The 12,987-nt window shown below is 45.9% G+C and overlaps 2 protein-coding genes across 2 annotated transcripts; both read right to left on the bottom strand.

Annotated features, from left to right (window-relative positions):
* Positions 1 to 2,536: 2,536 nt before the first annotated feature.
* H6S33_003363 (uncharacterized protein) lies at positions 2,537 to 9,296 on the bottom strand (the record flags this gene model as incomplete). The annotated part of the gene is made up of 11 exons (XM_044835096.1): positions 2,537 to 6,695; positions 6,748 to 7,356; positions 7,425 to 7,449; positions 7,510 to 7,686; positions 7,739 to 7,864; positions 7,931 to 7,951; positions 8,007 to 8,111; positions 8,164 to 8,392; positions 8,452 to 8,761; positions 8,832 to 9,032; positions 9,088 to 9,296. 11 exons carry the CDS (start codon positions 9,294 to 9,296, stop codon positions 2,537 to 2,539), a joined length of 6,171 nt encoding a protein of 2,056 aa, XP_044691724.1.
* Positions 9,297 to 11,947: 2,651 nt separating this feature from the next.
* Positions 11,948 to 12,679, bottom strand: H6S33_003362 (uncharacterized protein; the record flags this gene model as incomplete). Its single annotated transcript, XM_044835084.1, has 1 exon — positions 11,948 to 12,679. One exon carries the CDS (start codon positions 12,677 to 12,679, stop codon positions 11,948 to 11,950), a length of 732 nt encoding a protein of 243 aa, XP_044691723.1.
* Positions 12,680 to 12,987: the final 308 nt, after the last annotated feature.

Below are 12,987 nucleotides of genomic sequence, written 5' to 3'. Positions count from 1 at the left end.
GGCACTGCCACCGACTCGGCCATGAAGCACTTAGTAGCCACTACTACTTCATCATTACTATGGGATAAGTATTCACAACAACCCTTAAAAATCAGATCAGGTACGTACGTGTAGGCAAATGGCAGGGTTAGGTGTGCCAAGGACATGCCAAGGAGCGCTTTCGTTACTCATCACAGCCGCCGGGGGCCTCCAGGTAGCCAGAGAACCTCGGAACACCCACATGCGACATAGCGATACAAACTCTGCTCTACTTCTTCAAAGAGGGGATTGCATCCAGGAACACCAGTTTCCGCCTGGGCGCCTGGCGGTCATGGCCTATCACTCGGCCGAGTGATAACTGATGATTCTATTCTGGGCACTCGGCTGGACCGTCGGACACTGCGCACCGGGTTGAGGGGGCACAGAGGGCAGTCACTGGGAGAGGGGTGCTGGGTACATGTAGTTCTGGTTTGAGCTTTGGCGTTAGAGCGATGTCTGCGGACGACGCGTCGGACATCACACCTGCGGTAGCGGGGGTCATGCAGCCGGTGTGGTGTGGCAGGGGTTGCGCCGCCGAGCACCCTAGCAGACGTCGTGATAGCAGCGAGATGGATAACCGTTCTTTGTAGATGCTGTTGGTGTACTCTATCGAGTTCCTATCCCTATACGATAGTACCGGAGGCATATGGGAGAGGGGGGGGCAGGGGAGCGTATATATAGCAGCTAATTGAGCTGTATGTCAATGCGAGATTCAGCTATTGGATCCTGATATAATCCGGTATGTTTCGCTATGTGTAGGGAGAAGTACTACAGGGCCACTACTGTGTAGCTGTCGATGTCACCCGCCAGCCAGATAGTCTGTTAATTGGGGAAACGGTCTTGCAAATGCAAGGAGTGGCTAGTATACGATGTGTTCGCACGTAAGCGATTGAAGACACCTTTGAGCCGCAAAAGCCTTCTACAATTGTACGTCACCAATCAAGGTATGTACAGCCATGCGGCGGGTTTCCTCAATTTATGAATTCAGGGTTGCATGTTGGAGTCTTTTCATACTAATCTACGAATAAAGATCCCCGGAGTATTCTGATGGGTTTGCCCGGTAATCCACATGTATGATTCGCTATCTGGCTTGTTTTACCCTGAAAACATGAGGTTATAGGCGCGGTTTCTGCTTTGCTGGCACATCATATTAGCACTCTGTATGACGTATATCGCTCCGCATTGCGTCCGCCGATCCAGTATATGTAGTCGATAGAGACGTGATAACACCATTGTAATAAATACCCTTTATTCTGTCGATCTCCACAGGACTCGTTATAGTATTTATCTCATGCCCGTTATCAACCCTCCGTCACGTGCACCCGCGCCACATTGGCGTCAAGGTCCATAACCTCATCCCCATGGAGTATTTCACATACCGCCGCCACCACCACATCTTCATCGAAACATCCCCAAGCTCACCCTCCACTCGACGTCCACTTCCAAACGTCTCCGATACGCCATGGTGTGTGAGGCACCGAATGATAGCTGCCTCTCAGCCGCCCAAGTTCTCCCGGACCCCACATATAGGGCGTCGAATGACTGACTCCTGGTGCCTGTAGCACTCAATACCAATATGCCGACGCACCGGAACGCTGTGATAGACAGGGCATTAAATCGGCAATAGCTGGTGCCCATAGGACTCGAGAGCGATGCTAGAACCCCCGCCATGTAAGAGGCTGATAGAAGGTACTTGGAGTAGTCGATATCGATGGCTAAGCGCTGTGGAAAGGACTCCGGAACGCTGTTGATATATAGGGTATCCAGTGGATGAAATATAGTGCCCTTAGGACAAGAGAGAGATTCTCAAGATCACCGGAACCTCTTCGGGATACAGGGCGTAGAATTGACGAGCTCGCTGAGGTGGTTGACGAGACGCGGGAGAGCCTGAGTGCGCTGAGGTGTTTGTGGAGGACGGGTTGCTGGAGGAGGAGGATCGACGGAAGAGCCTGAGCTCGACGAAAGTATTTATACTATACTAGGAGGTACCTGAATAGATGTGTGACAGGGAATTTCAATATCTGGTAGTATCGTAGGATCGATCGGGACAGTCATGCCCTGAATTTAAAGCGGGTATTTGCCGTTCCGTGATACAAAGAGACTTCCGTAATAACACAGAACGTTCGGATATTAGTAGCTCCCGAGATATTCGGAAATATAGTAAAATCAAACGCCCGCGATTTAGGCGTTAGTTGGAGATAATTTAGTCGATATAGACGACAACAAAGTCGCGGACTCTTTTTTCTTGATCTGGGTTAGTACGCATCATGTACTGCTTTGTAAGATAAATGATGAATAGTAATACGAATTTGCAAGTCCCCGGAGGTAAAATAACCCCAATCCAAATACATAAATAATAGAGCATACGATAATAAACTGACATACAATTTAGATATGAAACCCAGCCTTCTCGTCTGTCAATTAAAAAGGAAACCTATGCTCACCCCTCCCCCCATGCCTTGCATACACTACGGAACATAAAGAAATAAATGTAATAATATTTGTGAAAGGTAAGGAACTATTCCACCTTCTGACTCATCCTAGCTTCCAGCAGCTCGAAAACTTCCTTGTGACCCTTCCTCTTGGCAAGATCCAACGCAGATTCCCCTTGGTTGTTTAAAATGCCGAGATCAACCCCGTTTTCCTTCAGCAATATTTCCACAGCGTCCTTATGACCCCCTTCTGTGGCGTATATCAAAGCAGTATTTCCCATTTTATTACGGTGATTAATATTGCATCCACCACCGCCCAATACTAATTGCATTATTCGTGTATGTCCGGAGTGCGCCGATAATAGAAGTAGCGTGTCGTCATCGCCATCCATTTCCTGGAGTTGATCCGTCGTGGATCGTTCGAATAGATACTTGAATATTTCTTCGTACCCGTAGTAAGCGGCAAGGAGTAGTGGCGTAGAACCGTGATGATCGCAAAGCCTAACGTCTATCTGTGGGTGTTCAAGGAGAGTCTTTATAATTTTCATGTATCCAGCGGATAATGCGTGCAAGAGCGCAGATCTCCCTTTGAGGTTGACGAGGTTGATATCGATCTCCTCCTTCTCCAATAGCATCTGAACCACTCCAGTATGTCCTCTTCTTGCCGCGCAGAGAAGGGGAGATCTCTCCTTGTAGTCGACGAGGTTGATATCGATCTCCTCCTTCTCCAATAGCATCTGAACCACCTCGGTATGTCCTCCTTTTGCCGCATAGAGAAGCGGAGATTCCCCGTACATTTTGTCGACTATATTAACATCGATTCCATCCTTCTTCAGTAGCATCCGAACGACTTCATTATGTTCTTCAACTATCGCTAGTAGGAGCGCAGATCTCCCTTTGAGGTCGATGGGGTTGATATCGATCTCCTCCTTCTCCAATAGCATTTGAACCACCTCGGTATATCCATTTTCTGCCGCAAAGAGGAGCGGAGATTGCCTGAACGTTTTGTCGACTATATTAACATCGATTCCATCCTTCTTCAGTAGCATCCGAACGACTTCATTATGTCCTTCTACTGTCGCTAGTAGGAGCGCAGATCTCCCTTTGAGGTCGACGAGGTTGATATCGATCTCCTCCTTCTCCAATAGCATCTGAACCACTCCAGTATGTCCTCTTTTTGCCGCGCAGAGAAGGGGAGATCTCTCCTTGTAGTCGACGAGGTTGATATCGATCTCCTCCTTCTCCAATAGCATCTGAACCACCTCGGTATGTCCTCCTTTTGCCGCATAGAGAAGCGGAGATTCCCCGTACATTTTGTCGACTATATTAACATCGATTCCATCCTTCTTCAGTAGCATCTGAACCACTCCAGTATGTCCTCTTTTTGCCGCGCAGAGAAGGGGAGATCTCTCCTTGTAGTCGACGAGGTTGATATCGATCTCCTCCTTCTCCAATAGCATCTGAACCACCTCGGTATGTCCTCCTTTTGCCGCAAAGAGGAGCGGAGATTGCCTGAACGTTTTGTCGACTATATTAACATCGATTCCATCCTTCTTCAGTAGCATCCGAACGACTTCATTATGTCCTTCTACTGTCGCTAGTAGGAGCGCAGATCTCCCTTTGAGGTCGACGAGGTTGATATCGATCTCCTCCTTCTCCAATAGCATCTGAACCACCTCGGTATGTCCTCTTTTTGCCGCATAGAGAAGCGGAGATTGCCCGTACATTTTGTCGACTATATTAACATCGATTCCATCCTTCTTCAGTAGCATCCGAACGACTTCATTATGTGCTTCTACTGTCGCTAGTAGGAGCGCAGATCTCCCTTTGAGGTCGACGAGGTTGATATCAATCTCCTCCTTCTCCAATAGCATCTGAACCACTTCAATGTATCCATTGATTGTCGCTACTATCAGTGCGGTTTGACCAAAATCGTCTTTATAGTTGATGTTATATCCATTGGTTAACAGAAATTGCATCATCTGCATGTCATTGCAAGAAGCGGCGGATATCAGGGATATAAACCTCTTGCGATGTGTACCTTTAAAGATTTGCAGCCTTGGATAGCTCTTTAAGATAAGATCAAATATCTTGTCGTTTGTACATTGAAATGCCCATCGTGGGAATGCCGTACCATTATGAGCGGGGAGTTTGATTTCTATGTTAGGGTGCTCTACGAGGGCATCAATCACACTGTTGTGGCCACTTAAGATTGCAAGAGTGAGCGCGGATTCTTCTTTATCGTCGACTGCGTTGACTTCGATCGCATCCTTCTTTAGAAGTGTCTGAACAGCCTTGGTAAACCCGTTTGCGGCAGCTATCATCAATCCAGTTTGGCCAGAATCGTTTTTGTGATTGAGACTTGTATTATATCCCATCCAATCAAGAATCAGTTGAATCATTCGTACGTCGCCACCGCATTCTGCGACGCCTAGCAAATACGTGCCCCTATCTTGCGACTGCGCTTTGTCGTACTGTGCGAGGAGAACCTTAAAGACATCAAAACTCCCGTTCTCCACGGCAAGCATCAGTGCCGTTTGACCTTCCCCATCCACTGCGCTTGTGCTCGCTCCGTGCGCTAAGAGTTCCAAGGCGATATCTATACTCCGGCGTTTAATAGCAAGATGAAGCAAAGTGTCCCCCTCATCGTCTTTGCATTCGATGTCGACACTGGGAGCTGCTATAATGTATTTGAGAGCGTCCAAGGACCTGATACGGGTGGCATTAGACAGGGCTGTCCAGCCGAACATACCTGGACGATTAATAGCCAGATCCCCTCGCGCTACCAATAGTTTTACTAGCCACGTTTTGTTTCTCGCCGCAGCCTCTATAAACATATTGTCCGTTCCGATACCACAATTGATGTCAACACGCTTGTCCTCTATCAATCTTTCGGTGACCTCTTGTTGATCAAGCCGGGCCGCAACGCAAAGAGGTGTTTCCCGTTTGTCATTCGCCAGATTTGGGTCAATAGCACGACCGGTGCTGGCTTGAAAGCTTAGCAGCTTCTCCACAACCGCGATGTTTTTATCACTTCGGACAGAAAGCCAGAGAGCGGTGCTTCCATCCGTGCTTCGAGCGTTGATATTGAGAGAAGAAACCCGGAGGAGTAAATCCAAAATGCTCTCGTGCCTGTTTAACGTAGCGTAGTGTAGGGCGGTATAACCTTCTGTATCTCTGACATTGACATCACATTTTGTTGAATCTAGTAACAGCTCTACTATATTTTCGCTACCAATCATGGAAGCATGCATCAACGCCGTTCTTCGATCTTTATCGACGATATAAACCTGAAGATGCGGGTGTTTTAATAGAGCCCGAACGACATCTACCTGATTCGAAATTATCGCTAGCAGCAGCGGTGTACGTTTCATGTCATCCTGGGCGTTGACGGCAATATCTTTATGCTTGACCAGATGTTCAACAAATTCCAAGTAGCCATGTTCTGCGCAGTGATGTAACGGGGTACGTCCGGCAGCGTTGATGCAGCCAGCACCGATCGTTTCCAGACTTATCTTGAATGTACTCAACAGGCGATAATAGCATGTCACCCATAATAGATCGACGCAACCCCCCTTGGGTCCTTTCATGCGTAGGTCAGGTATGGTTTCGACGGCCTTGGATGACCAGGCTTTGTAGGAGGAGGATGACGGCTCGAGGAAGGCCTGGCACGAGTCTCTTGACTCGCAGTGGCGGACATGGTTTCCCCAGTTGCGAGTTGCATAGTTGATAAAAGCCTGGCTTGAAGTGCCATCGGTACATTGCTCATCGATGCGATAATTAGAGATGGTAAGGATTCTGAGACATATATCGGACATGAATTCGTGCCCTCCATGGAGGCATGAATCAGGTCCGTTAAGCCTCTCCAGGTACTCCTTTACCGTAGCATGCGAAAATCGAAGCACCTTAGTTTTTTCGTCGTGGGTGACGAGTCCACAACAAATATTCTGGGCATTCCTTACAGTCCGCGCCTTTGGTTTGGAGTTCCCGCTCTCTTTCACTGATACAGTGTGGCGCAGAGCTTCGAGAATGGTGTCGGCTGAAAAATCGTCTACCGCATAAAAAAGCCACTTCAATATGTCATGTGCAGATGCAGAATCGGTGTCGCTCTGTCTACTGATCCTCTTCAATATATCTGCATAGACCGCGTTCAGAGACTTGGGGAAGTCTTTAATAGCCTTTTGCACACCGTGAAGTGTTGTTTCAACGCGCAGGGCTTTCATTCGATGATGGACCGAGAGAAACCTGCATCGAATATAAGCGACGTATTCCTAGTGGCAGTAATCTCCATACATACATTCCATTGGCATTCCCTTTCAATGACTCGATATTTTCTTTCTCGAGACTTTTCATCTGGGTGACAAGTTCAGGCTCTACTTCGCGAAACGCGAGATCCTCGTAAAGCTTTCTCAGCTCGCTCTTTATATATAGCTCTATATCAGAGGCGTTATCTCTAGGGTCAATAAGATAATTCTGATGTCTTTGCATCATATAACCTCTGATATCAGCCTCATCGCGGCCCGTAAGAAATATTCGGATATCCTTGCCGCCAGTTACAATTTTGTCCAAAGAGGTAAATAGATTTTTCCGAGTGCTGCCATCGCATTCATCCAGTGCGTCAATAACAATCCATACCCCCGATGATAAATAGTTGGAAAGCTCTATAATGAGATTTGTACTTTCTTCCAAACTTAATAGCCCTGCTGACTCTCGAACCCTCTTATCTTTAATTTCCACCAGCTTTTTGGGCAGTTTCTCTCCGGAATGCGCATGACAGAGTTGCTTTGTAATCGCTCTTAGCACTGATTCAGGTGTGATTCTGTCCCGAGATGTAATACTGCAGTAAAAGTACGCTAAAGACCGCTTCATTTTGTATTTATCGTTGAGCAGGTCAATGATGGAGGAGCTGTTAAGGACGTTAGACAGTCTAAACGGAGATCACAGAAATAACAGATGCTACAAAATAAGTCTTACGCCAGAATTGTTTTCCCGGTCCCGGCTGGTGGATGAATTAGTTTAATTTTCAAGCATGAAGGGATAGCATGCGGGCATATCATACCTGCACCCCTCAGCCAGAGGACGGCCGACGATGACCGACAATGAACCCACTCTTGAAATATACGGTTGTTTTCAAGCCAAATGCATGTATCTGCAGTACGCTTCTCACTGTGCTCTTCATGAATCTTGCCATATTGGATATGGCATACCCAGTCGAGCGTATTATCGAAAATAGTCTCTTGACCACTATTAGTAAAATTCCTGCTTAGATCAATGTACTTGTCACTTACTATCAATAAAATGGCAAAGTTTGGAAAGTTTTGTATGGCACTCATCGACGGCAGTCTTGACATTTTCCAATCGTTCCCTGACATGTTTTAAATTATCCGCCAACTCGCGTCGTGACGCATCCTGCTCTGTTTTTCGCCCAAACATGTTAGAATATCCATATAATAGTTTAGTGAATAGGGGTAAATATATACCAGATCGATCCGTGCTGGCCGCTTTCAGCACAAGTTAGCGTAATACAACATATGTAGCAATACTAGTTGTCCTCACCTTTCCTCTCGGCTATGTCTGCACGCTCTTTTATTGTCTTTTCAGATTCCCGTATATTGTCCAGCAGCCGAGATAGGCGTGGTGACAGGCTTTCAAAAATGCGTTCTAAACAATTGATAACTAGTTATTAAAAGAGCTAATCGATGGGAGAACTGACTTGGGGGTTCCCCACCTGTTTTATTCCGTTGAAGATGCTCATTCGCATATGAAAGATATGATAATATCAAGACATATTGAGCCACCAAGCAATCTCGTAACTCTCGAGACAACTCAGAGTCTATTTCCAAGTACAGATCCTCATAAAGTGCACCACAGCATATAACCCACGCGAGATATCCCAAGCTGCTCAAGATCATTGCAAGATTATTGGCATATGAGGTCCCTATCTTTATGGCGACTGTGAGAATCCAACCTGCAAGTTGGATAGAGGGGTAACGTCACATACATGTAAGAGAAGCCTAAATCCTGACCACACCAAGGCAACAACATCTGGATGATGCTGTAAAGCCTTGTCTCCGACAAAAGCGTAGTTGTTAAGCTCTCTAAAGATTGTATCGGCCACAGCTACATATTCTCCTTCACTGTTCCTATAGCGAATTCGCTGATTTTCGATTATTGCACGATTTTTTTTTACGTCGTCAAGAAGGTTCTGAACGGGCTTCATGGTATACGTATCCTCCTCAGAATCCATCTCTACCTCAATTTTTTCCTTCTGCTTGAGGTTTTCGATTGCTTCGCGCCATAGCATCGAGATCCTAAAGAACGGTCCTGTAAGTAGATGGAAAGTAAATTAGGCGAATGCTTGCTACTCTAGTTGAGCCTTACCTAGCTTTTGCGGTATCTGCAACTTCATGAGAAGATAACAGACTACCCACTTCACACTGGGGACTTGTGGCTAAGTCAACATCGCTAACGGCCGTGGTTCCGTGTTCCAGTTGGGGAGCATCCCCATTCATCTCGACGCTTGTATGCGGGGAAGGAAGTATCGGACTAGAAGAAACATTATCGGGGACACCAATAGCCTCACTTATAGATCCCGGATCAGAAAGAATTCACCGCACAAAATCTGCAGTGAGCAAACCTAGGAATTTGTGATTCACGAAGAACTACTCCCGTATCTTGATATGTTGCGTTAGCTTGTTGCTGTAAAGCGCCGGGCGCCGGACTGGATTCGCCAGGCACATTTTTCGGAGGTGCATCCTGGGTGGTTTTTGTCGGGAGATTATTGTTCGGGGTCTTCTTGGGCTTCTTTTTGAAAAGGCGCCGAATTTTGGATTGAACAGAACCCATATCTATAGCGGAATTGTTGTGGTGGGGATGTGTCGGGGATGGAGTGTTGTGTGGGGTAAACAAAATACTCACGGCGGGATTTTACTTTATAAATGATCTTTGCCTCTCTCGTAGCCAGACTTTTGCACTTTCACCTCACTCATTGATTTGCTGTATGCACCCCGGTAAGTGGCCGATCGCGCTAAACCAGAGTTTCAGGTTGAGCTCACATCGCTGGCACCGGGCCGTGTGTACTCTACGTAGAGCACTTACTTTCTGTTCAATGGCTCCTCGGGTAAGCGATTGGAGCTTCTTAATTCAAAAAACAACCAGTTTTCTTACCCGAGTGTAAATCTTCCCCTGGATTTCACTCCACACATACTGCCGGCGACCTTTTGTACCACCAATGGATTTCGGTTGCATGGGATTTGTGCGCAGTAGAGAAAGAGTTGGTGCGCATGCCTTGTAGCTGACATGTCATTTTCTCTGAAATCGATCTTTAGCAGGAAGGCAACACCTACCGCAAAATTTCTGGAATTACGAAACAAGCTGGACTGGAATATTGGGCTTCGGATTGGTCAAATGCTTGTTGAGACTCAATCCGACAGAGCCAAAGCGTAACTTTTGGTCGTCTTGACCAATTGGTAAGTGGTATTCCAGCCCAGTTCGTTTCGTTATTGCTGAGATTCTGCAGCATCCCACCATCTCCGAATAGTTCCTATATACCTATCCTTCCACCTTCTCCGCTTACAGAGAGGTCCTCATAGCCATCCAATACTCGCATTGAAATCCAAGATAGTGGGCCCCCAGAGATGCGGTTTGTGGATAAGAAGGTTGTTTCAGAGGTGCAGGCGCATGCTCATGATGCTTATCTTATCCAACGGCCCAAATCACAATTTTGACCCCTGGTTATAGGATAGTTATCACCCTATTGGACGCGGGCGTTGAACGAACATTACCTCCCGATCTGCTGATCTCAAGTTTCGGTCACGTGAGGATAACTCGAGGAACCGTGTTCACCTTTTGCTGTTGATATCCACCACGTGACTGACATCGTTAGACGGCCACGACGAGATTTGCCTTCATCTCGTAGAGAGCAGCACCTCGGCCTTGGTACTCTTAATCCTGGCTCCGGGTATTAACTATTAGACGCGTGCCAACTTTTATAATTCTTACATGCTCTAGTTTCGATATAAATTATATGTAGATTGCGTCTATTACTAAAGTTGTACCGAGATATTGTAATGGAGCAGAGTTTTCTGACGGAGGGAGAAGGGTTTAAGACTGAGATTGACCTCTTTTGCAGATAAGGTGTAGAGCGGGCTAAATGTGGGGTTGGAGAAGTGACGGGAAGGGTGGTGGAACGTCTAAAAGTTCAAAATGAGGGTTTCGTGTGATACGCACCTACCCTCGAGTCAAGTAACGTTTTTCTTTTTCTTGACGCAGGCAAATAGTGGTAGGTTTGTACTTTTTTATCTCAGAGCTGCCTCTAAACGCTGTGAATAGTCCAGCAATTAAATCATGATCGATCACGGGTCATCACTCGGTTAAGGTAGATCAGGCTCTCAATTTCCTAAGGACAGGACACTGCAGCCTCTCTACGACAGAGGATACAACAAGCTCGTTGATGGCTAACAGCATCTCGACTATTTTGCAAATAAACGTTATGGCAATGGTTCGAGGGGTACTCAGATTCCTCATTGTCTGTGATGCCATATGATGTCTTCGATTTGGTTTCGAGTATATACTTACATACAGTACCAAAAAACGGGGTATAATCCGTGCCGTAGGAATGCCACAGAAATGCTAGGTCTATGCGCATTTTGAGAAATACCGCCGTACAGCCGCACTTTTGAGAATAAATTATTGATATTAGTACTGTAGAAATGCGGCATCACTGCCACTGTCACCCTCAGGCGTGACAGTAACACTTCAGGACAGGGGGAATAAGATTGTTCGGTCAACACCATGGCCAACCCATCGTGATCATCAACACCAACCCATCGTGATCATCAACACGAACTACTCGAATTATCAACATCATCCTGCGCACATAGTAGAGTAACTGTTTCATCATGTAGTGAATATCGGATGGACAAAAATCATTTTTTAAAAGTATTCCCCAACTATCTTTTAGAGAAAATATATGTAGAGAAGTGTAGTAATTGAGCGTATTAGTTCAACTAGCTAGAGGGGGGAATGCCCCATATTTATACTAAAGAAAGGTAATACAAAACATAAAGAATCATAGCCGTATGAGTAATAGAAAAACATGACTAATAAATACCAGTGAAAGAATGAGTCAGAACCCGTGACTCATGATGAGAAATGAGAATCCTCCAATACTATGAAACGTGCCGATCGTACTATTTCAAGACTTCCCCTCGTGAGCCACAGTGAATAGTAGAAGAAAATAAAATATGTTTACCCTTATCCAATCCCTTTGTAAATAAATCTGCCTCGTTTTCATTTATATAAATATACTCCAACTCAAACAATTTATCCTTGTATCATTCCCGAACAAAATGAAAATGCACATCAATATGTTTAGACCTTTTATGAAAGACAAGATTTTTAACCAAGGATAAAGAACAATTATTATCACAACGAAGAATAAAAGAAAGTTTTGGTTTCCATTCCAACTCGTGTATCGCCTTCCTTAGCCAGATCAGTTATCGACTGGTGTCTGAAAGAGCCATGTATTCTGCCTCAATAGTGGAGGTAGCGACGGAGCATTGCTTATAAGAGCGCCAGGAGATGAGAGCTTCCCCTAGCATAAAGCAGTGCCGGTTAAATGAGCAGTGATCGTCGATGTCAGAGGCATAGCTTGCATCACTGAAGCCAATGAGTGCAGTGGGTGGCGTTTTTGCATAAAAGAGTGACCAATCGAGGGTACCCTTGAGGTAACGAAGAACACGATAGACTGCAGCCAGGTGAGTTTTAGTGGGGCAGGAGGAAAATTGCGAGAGCATGGTAACGGGGTAGGCGAGGTCCGGTCTGGTACCGACTACTGCATACATTAATGAACCGATTATCGACTGATAGATTATTGGATCATCAATTTTCTCCGCTTCTGTTCCCTTTTGTAGGTGAACATTGTTGTCGATAGGTGTTGCCACAGGTCTAGATTCATCGAAACCGTATTTGATAAGTACACACTTGAGATAGGCTTCATGTGATAGGATGACGCCGGTCTTAGTTTGGAGCAAGTGGATCCTGAGTGTCCAGTTGACTGTGCCAGTTTCCGTCATCTCGAATTCTGCATGGAGTTGGAGGCTACCGTGGTTCTTGCATTCAATAGACCAGTAGGAGATAAGGATATCGTCCAAATAGATGACAATGACAACTTCCCCTGTTTTGTGTATGAAGATACAAGGGTCGAAGTCTACCTTTCTGAATCTCATTTTGATTAGCGTTTTAGAGAGACGGGTATACCATTCCCGAGATGACTGTTTGAGGCCATAGATGCACTTGATGAGTCTGCATGCTTCGCCTGGAGTAGGGTACCGAGGTGGTGATTTCATGTAGATTTCTTCCTGGAGTTCACCGTATAGAAAAATGCTAGTAACGTCTATCTGATCGCATTGGCCACCGGTTTGAAGACAGTGAGCAAGAAGTAGTCTGATGGATTCTTATCGGGTAATGGGGGCGTAGGTTTGATCAAATGTTGACTAGGTACCTGTGAGAAACCTTTTGCGATAAGGCGGGCTTT

This window comes from Morchella sextelata, assembly GCF_020137385.1.
Source record: "Morchella sextelata strain SCLS chromosome Unknown scls_15, whole genome shotgun sequence".
NCBI lineage: Eukaryota > Fungi > Ascomycota > Pezizomycetes > Pezizales > Morchellaceae > Morchella > Morchella sextelata.
Note: the sequence above shows the minus strand (reverse complement) of the source record. Positions and strands in the feature narration are given on the sequence as shown.